Source organism: Andrena cerasifolii, chromosome 1, assembly GCF_050908995.1.
Source record: "Andrena cerasifolii isolate SP2316 chromosome 1, iyAndCera1_principal, whole genome shotgun sequence".
NCBI classification, from domain to species: domain Eukaryota; kingdom Metazoa; phylum Arthropoda; class Insecta; order Hymenoptera; family Andrenidae; genus Andrena; species Andrena cerasifolii.
This window is the reverse complement of record NC_135118.1, coordinates 27,362,605-27,378,348: the sequence shown is the minus strand read 5'-3', so window position 1 is coordinate 27,378,348 and position 15,744 is coordinate 27,362,605. Positions and strand designations below refer to the sequence as shown.

Genomic DNA, 15,744 nt, shown 5'->3' with positions numbered 1-15,744 from the left:
CGCAGGTGGACAGAGAGGTAAAAAATGTTTGTTAAAAAATATTGTTGTAATCAGCCTGCGCTGACCAGCCGAGAAGCTTGCAATTGAGGCATTTGATGGGAAAAGGGCACGTACGTCAAAATGCCATTTCAAGAAAATCGATTTCAAAGTTTTCATTATAGTATAACTTAATAATGTAAGAATAAAATTGCATATTTTTAAAGCGCGCTAAGGGACAAGGCGTTCGCCGTGGAGCGTCTGGCCAAAAGCAGAGGACGATCGAGGTAGGACTCCGTCCGCAGCCGACTTGCCGAATAAAACAGTAGTTGCTAACCAGCCGAATGAACGACAGGTCCTTTTATTTAACATTTAACCATCTTCTTACAATAAAAAGTAATGGAATTATAATCCAATTTTTTAAGGATGTAGTTACCGTGTCCTTCAAACGTTCTGAAAACAGAAATCATGATTTGAAAATGGTATGTGTCTTTATTTATAAGTTTCAAGCAAAGTGGTTTATGTGCCCTTTTTCCGTGAATGTGGCAAATTCGTAGCAAAATTGCTTCTTTGTTTAGTTATTTAAATATAATTTTGTTTACATACTTAGTTACACATTTTTTTATACACTGTTTAAATAAAAAAGTACAAAATGAAGCATAAAAATAAACAGAAAATGTAATGTTTTGAGTAAATATTAGTTTCTTCGATTCTTTACAGCAAACTATCTTACAAATCAATTTTTTCTTTCCTAAATTAGCTTCTTTCCTTGCGGATTCGATACTCGCCTCATTTTCCATATTTCCGCGCATACACAAATCCTCTATGAAGCAAAAGCACGGCAGCGCGACTGCTCAGCGACTATGTAGCTGCGTGTCGATCACGCTGCGTAATAAAACAGCATCCACCTATTGTAAACGCGAGAGAAGTAATGTCCTTATATATATATAACATATACCTAAGTCGATTTAAACAACATCAAATGCCTCAATCAGTAAAACTTTCCACTGTTGTGGGTCTCAACCCTTTTTGGAGTAACGCGAATGGAGTGGGTACATCCTTGTTGACACAAATGAGGATCTTCCTCATAGATAGTGGTGTAGTCTTCTCGAGAAAGCCGAAAGAAGGGCAGCGCGAGCTGAAGACGAAGAGAACGACAAGAGGATAAACAATTCCAGAACCAAAACTGTATAAAATATCCCAGAACACCGAGTGCAATATTAAACACCGCCTGCACGTCACCAAATCAAGACCCCCAGATGCTGAACAACCAGACGGATAATTGCATCCTACCAAGATCCTCAACAAACGTGTCGATTCCCCGTGAAGGACGACGAGAGGAGCTACCACGGTTCAGTGTCAGACAGCCTCCCTTCTGCAGTCGTTGCTCCACGACACGGCTACGTAATACGTATCCGGATGTGGTTGGCGCGGCGTCCCGCCAACGCCAGGGTCTGCCGGAGCCTGCTCTCGTGGCGAGGACGAAGGAAAGGGCGCGCTGGGGCCCCCGCGTACCGCGTCGCGTCGATCGGTGCAAACGAGAGGCTGAGCAGCGGAGCCGTGGCGTCCCGAGTGTCAGCGTCGATTGGAGTTTAATTAGTTCGCATAATGAAAGCCGCTCACGGCGGTATATCCAAGCCACGGCTACCGGTGCTCTCGTGCTGATCTCGTGCACGTTAAAGGGTACCGGGGCGACGCGACGGACGGGCGACATAAAGGACAGTGAAACGCGTCTAATTAACTTTCTGATTTAAAATCACCCGCGGCACGATACGATCAACGAACCGGGGACAGGAGGCCAGCGCAGGCGCTGCGGAAGGTTCGACGAGGACGGGACCACGAGAGGCAGGGAGGGCGAGGACAGGGTTACTACCGGCCCCGGGATACAAGGGTCACCCGAATTAATTATCCGACACTCGTTTTACCGAACCTCCCCTGGACTACGTCGTCGATCTTCGTCGATCCACGATTTGCCTCTTAAGTGGCTTTCACACCGAAACGTCGTGATTACAGTTAGCCAATGAGACCGTCGTCGGTCGTGCTTGGCGCCGTGTACGTCTACGTGCTGCAGATTTATTCGATCGGATTCTGATCCCGGGCGCCGATTGTCGCTGGATAGATGCGGGCCCGGGGAATAGGCGAAGGTAACACGCGGCGGAGGAACTAATTGGGCGGGTGTTGGAGGATTTGACGCGTGGAATGATGGTTGGTTAGTTTTCTCGGCTGTCGGGAGTTTATACTGTTTTAATGGTTGAGGATGATTCATCGGTGGGTGTATTAAACAAAATTGGACCCACAATTTATTTCATACACACCTCAGAATATGTTTCCTAGTAGAATTTGACAGTGTTATGATCTAAATTCTCAGTTTCTTCGAGAAGCAATGCCAGTAGTGAGTCATGCATGTCGTTTGATATTTAAGATGGGTCTGAACGGACCCTGCATCCCGTATGCGAGGGTTAATAGAAACAACTGACGAAGCTGCAGAGGCAATTAGCAAGTTGGAAGTCAAAGTCGTAAGTTTTATTAGAAGGGAGCGAGAACTTCGGAACATCGTCGAAGGAAGATTGTGTTTAAAGGTTGTCTGAAGAAGAAGAAACTCCGGGTACTAAACAAACCAGTTGCATCCATGGAGATTCTTCGAAATCACTTTCGAAGGACAGCAACGTAGTATCAAGTATCTCATCCTGAATTCATGTTAGAGGAAGCCCTAAATATCCCTTTCACGATTACAAGAAGCAGCAGCATTACAAACAACCCACTCCTTATTTCTCGCTTTCCACTGTAATTACCTAAAAAAGACTGTAATAGCCAGTGCTCACTGTGCACTCCGCGAGTTTACAGGCATCCGATGCCCGCGTAAACTTGTCACCCTTCAGAGTACAGCTATATACTTTGGAATTCAGCTAAAGGTGCACAGAGCGGTAAGTTGGTTGAATAAAAGCCTGGGTGATGTTGCGCATTGGCGGACGGGCAATTTCATAGCGCAGGGAAGGAAAGAGAAGAGAGGAAACGAATTAATGAAAGTTGGGTCGAAGCGTACGACCGCGTGCGTAAGAATCGCGGCGAATGCCAGCGGACATGGGAGGCGTTAATGGACGGCTGAAAGAGGCTGTTGCGCAAAAAGGACGAGAGCCCTAACACGTTAGGTTCCCGCGCGATCGACGGGACACAATGGCGATTCGAGGAGCCAGGTAGAATAGGTGAATCGAATGCGTTAATCGGCTTATCGCGCGTTCCTCCTGCTACTACGGCGAATCAGCTGCCACTGCCTTCGCTCCGTCCTGAAAAAGTCAACGACAGGATCGTGCGCTGTTCGCTGAAAGCTCAAAGTATTCTATACCATTTTTTATGTAGTTGGATCTCGCCGCGATGAAAGGAGCTCGCTGGCCGTTAGTTCGCGAAGAGAGTGTTATTGGGATATATGTTCTGAATGATGGTATCGAGTGGCGTTCGCGACGAACGCCATTCAGACAGGCTTAAAGGTGATTCCTAGGGCACTCTGGAGTTTGTATGAAACTTTATGGAATATTTCGAGGGTATCAACTGTGTGAAGGTAGAGTCAAAAGAGGAGATCATCCTATATCGTCTGTCGAGATGGTAAAGGGCATGTATCTTTCATGAGATTCTGTTGAGAATGGGATCTTAGAAACGTACCTACAATTCAAAATTGACTTGCAGTTTGGTACTGCAGGGTAGTGGATTAGGCTTCGCGTCAACTGTGTGCGACCTAGTAATACCTACCACACAACTTCAAGCTTCATAATATTTTATAGACGTTAAGGGCCCTACCCCTGTATCGAATAGAGCTGTAAATATTCGAATAATTTCGAATACGAAGTTTCTTCGAATAATTCGGAGTGTTTGAATAATTAGGAGTATTCGGATATTCAGATAATTTGGAGTATTCGGATATTCGAATAATTTGGAGTATTCGAATAATTTAGAGTATTCGAATAATTTGGAGTATTCGGATATTCGAATAATTCGGAGTATTCGAATAATTCGGAGTATTCGAATAATTTGGAGTATTCGGATATTCGAATAATTCGGAGTGTTCGAATAATTCGGAGTATTCGGATATTCGAATAATTCGGAGTGTTCGAATAATTCGGAGTATTCGGAAATTCGAATAATTCAGAGTATTCGAATTTTCTGGTATTCGAACATTCGTTACAGCCCTATAGTATCGACCCCAACTCTCACAAATCTCAACTCACGACTGAAACCTATCTATCTCAGCGTAGGAACACATTCGCCGTCAAGATTCTCGAAAACTCGGAGAATCCTCGCTCCTCTCGCTTCGCCGAGAATCTCCCTGACATAAAGACGCCCGAAAACGAACCATTGTCGACGAAGTTCGCGGCATCCCAGAACATAGAGCCGAGCACCCTACGATCACGCGGGACCAGGAAATAGAATCCGTCCACAGGCACACGATACTATCGATCGTTCGGTGAGGAAAGGGTTCGCCCCCCGCTGTCACGACACGCCACGTTTTTTCACGCGTCCGTTCGCCAGGCCAACGCATCCGTCGTCCAATTAATATTCCGAGCCATCTAATCTGGTAAATCACGCGGTGTAACGCGTCCACGTAACGGCGACGCGAAGCGACAGCCTGGAAGAGGAACGGATCCGATTACCTCACCCGCTAGGTGGGAACTATGGCGTAATCGCGGCGGAATCGGCTCGAGCCGCTCCGCGTTTTTCGTCCGTGGCTCATCGACGCCAGAAGCTGGATGGATCCTTGCGAACGACAGTCGAATGTCGAATTATAAACGAGTACCGGTCGAACGACGTTACGGCGAAGCGTGCCGATAAATCGGCACCGCCTTATTTACGATAGCAATGAGCGGCCTAACGCCGAGCCGCGGAATGCTAAATTGCTGGCCGCGGTGCGTGCGTGCGTCGGCTGAATGCCGTGGACCGGCTCCGACGATAAATAACGCGATTACACCACGCTCGTGGACGTAATCGATTGCGCGCGGAGTTCTAGGCGATCGCGCGCGCGAAACCGAGTCGCGCGCGCGACTATCCGCTCATCCGTGATGGAGCACCTAGTCCGGAGAGCGGCTCCTAATGAATGGAAGGCTGATTGGGAGTCGCGGAGGACACGTGGCCGCGGCAATTGAAATCTTTGGTAGACTGGGAAGCGGTAATTGGTCTCAATCCAGCGAGTATCAGGAGTTTCTTTTCGAAGAGCAATGGAGAGGTTCCTTTGGGTATGAGGGGACTGTCCTGCCTCGCGGGGACTTCTTGAGTTCAGTGACTCGGTATGTAACGCGTTGTCAGTGGCGCACTGGGTTTAAAAATATTGGTTGCCAGGAGACAAAGAGGGCCCACTCACGACTATAAATTTTAGTGTAACAGTCAGTGGCGGATTTTAACGGACGACCGGTGAGCAGTTGCCGCCTGGGCCCCTGCCCAGAAAGCCACTCTCTAGGGCCCCATCTTCCAACAAAAATTATGATTTTATCCCAAAACTATACCTATTTATTTTTTGGTTTCCATAATTTTCATACTACATGCGAGTAAATTTAATTGCAACCTTGTTATGTATACAGAGTGCCCCAGAACGCTTGCCACCTGGGCCCTTTTTCTTAACACCGCCACTGGTAACAATTAGTTGCATACAGTAATAGTATTGGTAAGGTAAACATTTTTTCTGTTTCGCAGCGCCAAGTATTTTGAATAAAATGTTTATTTGTATTAAAATATTTATTTGTATTTATCATTACCTTTATGTACGTGCAGCTCATTTTGATTTCACATCTTTTTTTATTTTATAATTATTATTATCTTCTATTTTTGTGATTTATTTGATTTCATGTACTTGGCGTAATTTTTTTACTCTTCTGAAGTTTTTTATGGAGATTTCACTTCTTTTTACAAAGATAATTTGCATAGAGAATGACTTCAGATAATTTTCAATATTATAAATTATTATCATAGTATTAATTGATGACTGGATAATTTTTTCATCCTCTCGGTTTTTTTTTAAATATATTTTATTGTCATCCAAACTACGCACGCCTGCAAAGCTTCAAGACAATTGAATTGGTGGAATTGGTTTAAATTGGTTTTTATAATTTAAATTAAAAAGAAATTCATTTATGTATATATTTGTAAAAACACGTTTATAACTTGGTTATAACTTGACGGTAAGCTGTCAAAATTTGGAGTAGATTGCATAGTGAAGATAGCGATTGACGAACGAAACGTGTGTTAGTTCCGTTTTGGCTGAAGGTGTGCGTGTAACGCGTATACGTATTATGTTGACGAAAAAATTTCTTGGAGAAGACGAAGAAAAATCTTAAAATTTCCGACTGATCCATGAGACGATATTACGATATCTCTGTTATGCGCGGACCGATTTTATTGAAATTGGTCTTATTCGGAAGCTTGTATGCGGTTTACATTAGAAAAATGCCTTTAAATTTAGGTAATATTGCAGGCGTGATGAGATATTAATGAAATAAGTTTCAGTTTAAGTTGGAATACCCCGGCGACGAGTAAATGATAGCGGTAGCGACAGTCGACATATACAGGGTGTCTTTCCTGTCCTTTCTTTCCTGTACTTGGCGTCGAGACGCTACCGCGTCTCTAGATTATTAATAAATATATTCGAACAATTTCATCACGAAAAAGGGGCCATTTTCATACCGGAAAAGAACCAGCCATATGACAGGCTATTAACGAGTTACCTGCGATAAATACTTTTAATATGTAAATATGTTAGAACGTGCGCGTAGACCTTACAGGGTCGCTAATTGGTACATTTACCTTACTTCTACTATATTTTCACGCTGCTAAAAGGTCATCAACATTTTTAATACATTGCCTGATATTTGAGGGCCCACTTCATCAGGGATCACTTGCCACCAGCAAGCTGACACCCTAGCTATCCCGCCACTGCACGCAGTGTTGCGCGAATAGACGAACCAGTGATTACACTGTGGCAGCAGTTGCCCCTCGAGATCTCCAATATTATCAAGAACTATTCGTCCCGAGTATTATTCGATCCCACACGCGCGTCGAATATTGGAATTGATTCGCCGTGCCACGAGCCCATTGCTACCAGACACTACGCCGAGCAACCTTGCAATCCACTTAACTGTGCAAGGAACATAACGTTATTGAAATCATTCAATCTCGTCGCTTGTTCGACAGGCTCCGCGCTGAAAGCCTCGATGGTCCGATAATGGCGCAGCGCCACCCTTAAGTCTCCCAAGCAGCGCGTCGAAGCAGTCCGCTGCTCGCGAGACATCCAGAGTCCTCCCGTTACCAGTTAATACCGCGCGCGTTGCATAGATTCTAATTATGCAAATTGGCGCGCACGGTCTCGTTATAAATACCCACGGAACGGCGCGGCGGAATTAAATTTCCTCTCGGGTACGTCACCCCGCTTCTCATTCCGGGACGTTAGAGCGCATCAGCGATTATCCTCGCGAGCCCCTTCTCGGAAGAGGAGGAAGAAAATAGCGTCTAGACGAGCCGGCGCACTGAACGGACGAAGGGAGAGAAGATCGCGGGCTCGTTGCGCGGCGTCGTGCGTGCCCGGTGCCGCTGGTGTAAGAGCACCGGCGATAAACGAGAACCAGTCTCTCTATCTCCCGGGCAAGTGACAGCCGCAGCGGCCGGCCACGAAAAGCGACGGGGCAGAGACCAGGAGGACACAATGAGGTGGCTCGTACGTGCGTAGGTTATGAGGCGCACCGACGTGAAAGAGAGACGCGACCATGGGATTCCCATAATCTCGTTTTTTCTCCACGGCATTCTCGGGCCTACTTACCGCGGAGCGGCGCCTCTGATCTATGAATTCCGAATTCCTTTCTTTTCCCTCCCCTCTTCTTCCTGCCTTTCTCCGTCTGCCCGAGGCTCCTCCGACCGCGCCTACCACCCTAAACGCTGCCGCGTCTCTGCGAGGGTCGTGACGGCACGATGACGGCCGCACAATGAGGCCCATACAGAGGGCCTCCTTTTCCTCTCCCCCTCGGCCTTCATACGCAAGCTCATGTCATAATTCGACCTCGTGTGTGCTCCCGCGTGCTCGTGACGCGTGTGCGTGACCCTGTGCCCGCGGGCAAAGCGCCCGGCCCCCGTGTAACGTAACAGGACTCTCTCTGTCCAAGCTCACCTGGCACTTGACGAGCTTCGCCCCGACCCTTCTCCGCTGAAACTCGAGCGCGACTTTCGCGTAGGATCCCGCCAACGGATTTTCCAGGGGAGCGAGACTCACGCGGGACCTGCCCCTTTGTTTCTGTTCCAGCGGGCTGCTGCAGCGTCGGCGTCGAGGACGCGAACGGTCAGGAAGCCGGCGGCCCAGGTGGCGGAGGTGGAGCTGGCGGGGGTGTGGCGGTTATACCAGATCGACCGCCTCTGGAGTTGGACAAGCTGCCGCCTTATCACGACGTCGCGCCTAGCCCTGGTACGTATCACTGCAACGTAGTCGTTAGTTAACTGGACAAGGAAAGTTAGGCAACCCGAATGTTCAGAAAATTATGCAACTTTGTGTGAAAGTAGGGGAGTTCATCCGTAACACAAATCTATTTTTTTCTTAGGGGGGAAATGCACCCCTTGAGAAATATGCAGAATTTTCTTTTTCATAATACATCTCGGGAACGGTGAGAGATATCGAAAAGAAGTTTAAAGAAAAGTTGCATCGTTTTTTTATATCTACAAATCTGCGTAAAAAGAATTCTCGAGACGTTCATATTTTTCAAGTTACGCTCAGTACCAATCCTTAATTCGATAATTATTTTTACTTAGATTTGTAGATACAAAAAAGATGCAACTATTGTTTTAACTTCTTCTTCATATCTCTCACCATTCTCGAGATATTCCACGAGAAAGAAAATTCTACATCTATCTCAAGAAGTGATTTCACCCCCAAATAAAAATTATTTTTGTGTTATTAATGAACTACTCTACTTGCACGCAAAGTTGCATAATCTTCTGAAGGCTCGAGTTGCCTGACTTCCTTCGTAAAGAGTCATCTTTCCACTAAAAATATTGTCATACAAGGTGATCCGCGACAGAAGTCAAATCATTTAGAGTCCTGAAATTTCCATGAAACAGTTGGAAATGGTTACTTCGGTTCTCGTGGAATCAATATGATGTTATCCAGGCCACGTAGATCTCAGGGATCACCCTGTGTACCCAATATAAGCAATCGAAAGCGACTCGATCCCCATTGATTCACGGAATCTGATGAAAGGGCACAACGTGTGGTCGTGGCTAGGCTCGCGACGCGGCGGCGGCACGCCGCGAGTCGTCACGACGCCCCTGTCGCTTCCGCAACACAGACGGGCGATGAATCTACCCGTGGAGAACCACTATACCCACATGCAAACGGACGAGGCGCTCTACGCAGAACTGGACTCGCAGGCCGCCAGCTACGCCAGCGATCTCCAGCTACAAATGAGAGGAAGCTCGACGTACGGTACCACTTCCGGCGGCCAGGACGACGAGTACCACGAGCTGGACGCCGCGAGGTTACATCGTCATTACGGCGGAAGCAACGAGGACGGATCGCTGCAGAGGGACACGCTTCGCACGCGGCACAGCAAAAGGTGAATTAGCCAGGAGTAATTAAGGGGGTATTCTAGTCTAGACACTCGTTTTTGAAGGTGATATTTGGAAATTAATTCTGGAAAACCTATCGCACCTACAGGGCAGGGGTTTCGCACACATACTTAGCAGTGTTTGAACTATCAACACAATTTTTTGGAATGCATTATATTGAAATTTGTACAAGTTACACGCCGAAGCGCAGGTCGTGTCATCAAAAAACCGGCCCCATCGGGCGCACGAATTGCGGCCGTCCTAGTCATCTGAAACGAAAGTACCAAAGATTTTTTTAATCTATATGAGTGTAGTTATCGCCCGAACTAGATGTAAGCAAATCCGGACATTGTTACCGAAATCGCAGCTTTTTAAAAATTTATATTTGAATTTTTCGACTTTTCTTCAGCTAAAACAATTCTAGTTCCGGCTGTAGGTATACATTCACTTTGAGTGTGTGTCAAATTTTAGCCCAATCGGTCCAGTAGTTTTTGAGAAAAATGTGCGCCCGATCTAAAAAAAATTGTTTCGAGAAAAACGCGTTTAAAGTTTTTCATGCAGTACGACCTATACGACTGAAGTTGCGGTAGATAACAACTAATTTCTGTAACTTATCCCTAATCTGGTATACCAGGACCGTAGAGGAAACCTTCCTGAGCTTCAAAAAAATCATGTTGGGCAGCTCTCTTTTCTCTGCTGGCAGTCATAGCCTCTATAGATACAAGGGTTGAGGGAACGACTGCCGGCCACGCTGCGGCCTTAAGCCCTTATAACTCTGAGAGTTTTTCGAATTTAACCTTAATATTTTAGAGACATATTTTCGAGACCCTAAAATATTTGAAAATCAATAATAAAAAAAAATAGAATTTTTGGGTAGAATACCCCCTTAAGCTTTTTCGCGCCTAGTAGACGATCCCCGAGCGGCTGTATATGTACGTGGATCCCGCGGTGGCCGCTTTGTATCGGCCGAAGACGGCCCGCCCTCATGAATCCCTGAAGCATTGCGCTTTAATAATTTCAATTGGTCGACCGGTACACGCGAGTCCCGTGCATGCATTTTTCTGCATTAAAGCGGCACCGTCTGTGGTTGATTGTATATCAATAATGTAGCAACGGTCTATTACCGTTGATCGTAGTATCGCGGGGCCATTACTGTGGGGGCAAGAACGTGAACGGTTTTAGTTCGGAGCCCCAACCCTCTGTAATCAATGATTTATGTGTTTCAACTTTTATTTTATACTCTCGACACGTTCAGATTCTCGCAATTGTAGATACATAGGTACTGTTGCGTCTCGGTGTGTCGTATTGTGCCATTTTTATACCAAACGCTTTATTTACAACTTTGTTTACCTATATCCAGTAATTCTGAATCCAATTCGCATCCATCGGCGTCCGGACGGGGGTGCAAAGGGTGCGGTTGCCGCCCTGGCTTTTGAGAAAGTCGCTTATTTTTCAAAACTGCTCTTTATTAAATTTATACTAAAAAAGGGAACATTTTTAAATTTTTAATTAAATTGGCATTACAAAATGGGTTAAAAAAAGCAAGGGGGTATATTTTTCTTTACCATCATCCCAAAAAAGCCTCCCCTGGAAAAAAGTCAGCGGACGCCCTTCTTCACATCTGTTCTATTTTATCATCTTGACTACGATCAGTAAGAGACGATCTTATTCTGAAAGCATTTGTGACAAAACTACTTAGGCTTTGACCCATGGATACTCCTTATCAGTGACGCACTCAGGATTTAATTTTGAAGCAGCCGAGTGGAAGGGATAAAAATATTTTTAACGCGGATTCAATGAAATTCATTAGGTGATTATTAAAAATTATTTAAAGAATAAAATCCAGTTTTCTTTTCTTCTTACAAAGCCCCTTTGGGCGCACCACTGCTCCCTGTTCGTAACAATACTATAATTATTTGTGGGTATGCATGGAAAGTATTATTTCCAAAATTCTTGAGGACAGTCGTTTCCTGAACCACTCCCAACGATTCCAACTCAGTTTCACACGCGGTCTACGGGAAACGAGTCTTATTAAAATGTACCGTTGCGAGAGCATGCATAATTATCTTGTCAATTCCTCTGCGACCGTGCATTCCTGCGTCTCGATTTAACACAACTGCTTTGAAGGAGACAGATTATTACACGCGACTCGGAGAAACTAGTTGGACGTCAGCATCCGAAGCGTTATCGAGAACGCGTCCGATTAATCACACATTTATTCATAGGACACGCAACCTGTTGCACCTGTTCCCCTCGCGCCCGTATTTTCACGTCAACAGAAGACGCTTTTTTAAAAGATAAAAGAACACTTTAAATATAAGAATTATTCAGTTTTTTATGCTCTATCGCACTACAAAACTTACACCTTATAATCACAAATTGGTCACATGGTGTTCGCTACATTTTTGGGTTACAACTTTCATATTTTTTAATCTTTTAACTTGTCAGTGATAATTGTAGTCTAATCATTTTTTTTTCTAGAAATGTAACTTCTGATATGATGAAATTTGTTTGAAAAAATAGTTGTGAAAAAGGTGATTATTTTTGTTAAAATTCGACAAATTTTTAAAATTTAATCTTAAGCTCTATATTCAGTTTGAATTCGTAAAGGCGCGACACTTGAACTCGAAAATTGCCTGGGTTACTATACACCGCGTGTGACCACGAAGGGGTAAAATAACGAGAAAACGCGACGATAAGTTTAAGGACTGATGTCCTTTCCACAGTGAAGTTGCGCAGAAAATAGTACATTGCGTGACAAGGGAGAGAAGAAAGCGATTTCGAGGAGCGTGAAGTTTGCTACCCTCGCTGCGTTCGGGCAGCGTTTCACGCGGGGTGAAATCGCGTCTCTCCCTTGTCACGCACAATACTTTTCTCAACACCTGCATGAAAGGTGTGTTTTTGATATCCTGCTGAGCAATTCGCAAAAAACACACATCTTCATGCCACAGGGTAACACCAAACTCCAGTTTCCTTGGGAGCAAAGTAAAAAATTGTGAATACGCATGCGCGTAAAGTCTTTCCTTTTGGGAGAAAAGTAGAAAACGCGAATACGTCTGAAATTGATTATTTTGCTCCCGCTCAGCAGGCGTAAAAAAAAAAACACCCATTTTCATGCAGGTGTTGAAAAAAGAGAATTACTCCCTGCCTACTCTAATAACCTCCGTGATATGGGATAAAATAATATCTTCACTTGAAGTAGTATTACAAAAACGCATTTACTTATATATACGTGGAGGTAAAATTATACGGTTGAAGAAAATAATAATCCGATAAGTTAGAAAAGCCGCAAAAAGAGTACTCTCTTATATATCTATGTACTTAGACTTAAAAAATATATCTAGAAAGGAACTCTATCTCTATTGCCATAGAACGGGGCTGCCTCAGACCCCAGCTGCTAGGTGGCAGCACCTATTAATACCTATGTGGGGGATATCCGATTAGATAGACAACGTGAATAATCGAGGAATTAAGGAAAACGTCCGTTAGGTCGGGGAACAGAATATTTAATGAATTTATACAGAAAATGTAACAAAAACCTTAGCAACTAATAAACAGAAGAACAATTAATTATACAAACACGAAACCCCACGCCTATTAGGTTTTTTATTCGCTCCAACACTCCGCGTTCTGCGTTCACCCGAGGTCTCATTAAAATCAGAATTTTCGTCTTGAAAGCGGTTGCTCGTTAGTGCCCAGGACCAACCACCGACCACCGTTAAATTCCAAATAATCTGCAGCTTTAATTACCCCGACCTTATCTCGCCGCGTACCAACGCCGCAAATGACGCGTGAACTCGTCGGACGAGCCAATCGATCGGCTCGCTAACGTCGTGGTCCGATATTTTCAGGTTACAAGAACCGGATTACGAGATGTACGAGAACGGGCCGTCGACGCCTGTGCCGCCAGGTCAGATGCAGCACCACCACCACCACGGCCATCACCACAATCACCACCACCATCACCAGGAGCTGCGGATCGGCAGCAGGAACGGGGAGCATCCATCCTACCAGAACACGGCGTACACCGGAAGCGACGCCGAGCCGGACGGGCCGACGCTGAGCAGTGCGCCGAGCAGCGCCTACTACAGCGACCTCAGCTCGAACTCGGCCAACCAGCAGATGCCGGCCGGAGCGTCCACGGGGAGCAACACGAACCTCCACCTGAACCCGCAGGGCCTGGAGACGCCGCAGTACCGGCTCGCGGCGATAAACGAGAGCTCGGTGCCCTCGGACTACATTTAGGGTAGAGTTTATGGGACTCAAATGGAAAGCCGAAGGAGACTTTCTCAACGAACGGGTCCGTCCAGTGTTCCTGTCCCTCGTCACGGTTGTCGTGACGAGAAGATAGTTGCCTGAGGATACGCGGAGCTGGGAATCGTCGGGGGTGTGGGTGAGGAAGACGATGACCACGGAGCGTCGAAGACTGAAGCTACCAACGACAATCAAGGCTCAGGAATATTTTTGTACAATTGGAAAACGCGATTGTAGTCGAGCTTCCATCCAGTGGTGCCCTCTACTTCTAAGTGCCCGGTATTGAGAGACGGCAGCGCCGAAAGGTGAGCGAATTACCGCGGAGAGCTGGCAAGTAACTAACCACGTCGCGACAAGAAAGAAAAGGGGGGAAAAGTAAGTGTACTCGGTCGTAGGAGTTTACGTCCCGCTTCGCGCTGTTCACGCGAAACGGTAGTGCCATAAATGTTCCCAACGACCGCCACCTCATGCCTCGTTTCACGAGCAAACAAGTGCCTGTCGACGGGCCCGCGTCCCCTAAAACGGGACTCGATTCGACGGGTTTATAGTGCCGCTTAATGTACGGACTCCTAAATTCAGGAAGCCTAATGACACTAAATGAACAGCCTCGCGTGAGAATTACAGAGAGCAGAGTGCCGCCGATGTATCTTCGCTGCTGGGCAGCCGTTCCCCCGTACCACGGGAACGGACCTCTTCGATTTCCTCCTGTTTCTTTCATTCGGATCGATCCGATCGCGTGACCGTTCTTACGTATTTTATCAGTGGCATTGCGTAACGAAGCTTTTGCGCGGCTTGCAATTCGGCTTGAATAAACTCCGACACCGCGTGCACGCGTTGTAGCAGTGGTTATTGTTCATGGGCGTCCGGAGGGGTGTGCAAAAGGGGCGGTTGTCCCTCCTGACTTCTGAGAAAAATCGCTTGTTTTTAAAAACTGGTCTTTATTAAGTTTATACTAAAGAAATGGATATTTCTAAATTTCGAATTTAAATTTTTAATTAAATTGGCACTGCAAAATTAGTTAAAAAAAGCAAGCGGGTTATTCATTTTTCAATTAGTATAAACCGTCACCCCAAAGTTGCACCCTCTTGGGAAAAAGTCTACGGACGCCTTTGTTATTGTTCTCCTCTCAGGGAATAGCCGTCCAGGGCGAATTACTTAGTCTCCGAGCCTATTAACCCGCGTGACGTATCGCTCTCGTGTTATCGCAAATGAGCATTGTTCGTATCACTTCGACGGAACGGTGCAAGCGGGAACGCCCGAACAATGGATCTCGCGAGAACGCTGGTCGGGTTCGTCCGACTGCGATCGATCGGTGGTGTTCGGAAGAGGTTTCTCGCGATGAGTGCGCGCGAACGCGAGTGCACGAAACCGATCGGAATGAAGTCGTTTCGGGGAACAGGTGTTTCGTAATTCGACGTTCAAGGACTTCCAGTCAGCGCCCCCTCCCCTCCGAGCTACATCCGCTCTGTTTTTGCATTTCCAGCCGAACGCCACGCGGCCTTCCATTGCCACTCTCCTTTCTCTCCTTTTGCAAACAATACCACGCTTTCTCCTGGATACGTGCAGTCGGGATTTCATAATATGCGGGGCTTTTTCTTGCACGGAGAGGACCGAAGTTTTCGATCGATTAAGGGGTATTCGCTCGAAGGGGTGTGAAAAATGGGCAGTTTTTATCATTCTCTTTTCTTCTAAGATAAACGTTCTACATAGTTCTCGTTTTGGACATTTGTTGATGTACTAATATTTTATGAAAAGTGATTTAGTGAAAAGTGATGGCGCTTTAAAAAAATCCTCTAAAACTACTTTTATTCTATTCAGTAAACTTGCCTTTGCCGCCCCTACATCGGTCATTCATTAATATCGAAGAGAAAAAAAATAACCACTCATTGAGATTCAAAATTCCATTTTATGTAACCAAATTTCTTTTTTTTTTACTTAGTTTGTTGTAAT

General features: G+C 45.7%; 1 protein-coding gene across 3 annotated transcripts in view; it reads left to right on the top strand.

Annotated features, from left to right (window-relative positions):
- The window catches only part of LOC143374323 (uncharacterized), a 339,083-nt gene extending 325,161 nt beyond the window's left edge, over nt 1–13,922 (top strand). For all 3 annotated transcript variants that reach the window (XM_076822391.1, XM_076822383.1, XM_076822374.1), the window contains 3 exons: nt 8,246–8,404; nt 9,194–9,548; nt 13,392–13,922. In XM_076822391.1, the coding sequence (XP_076678506.1) occupies nt 8,246–8,404; nt 9,194–9,548; nt 13,392–13,785 (908 nt within the window). In that variant the 3' untranslated portion in view covers nt 13,786–13,922. The remainder of the gene's footprint in view (nt 1–8,245; nt 8,405–9,193; nt 9,549–13,391) is intronic.
- The last annotated feature ends 1,822 nt before the right edge of the window (nt 13,923–15,744 follow it).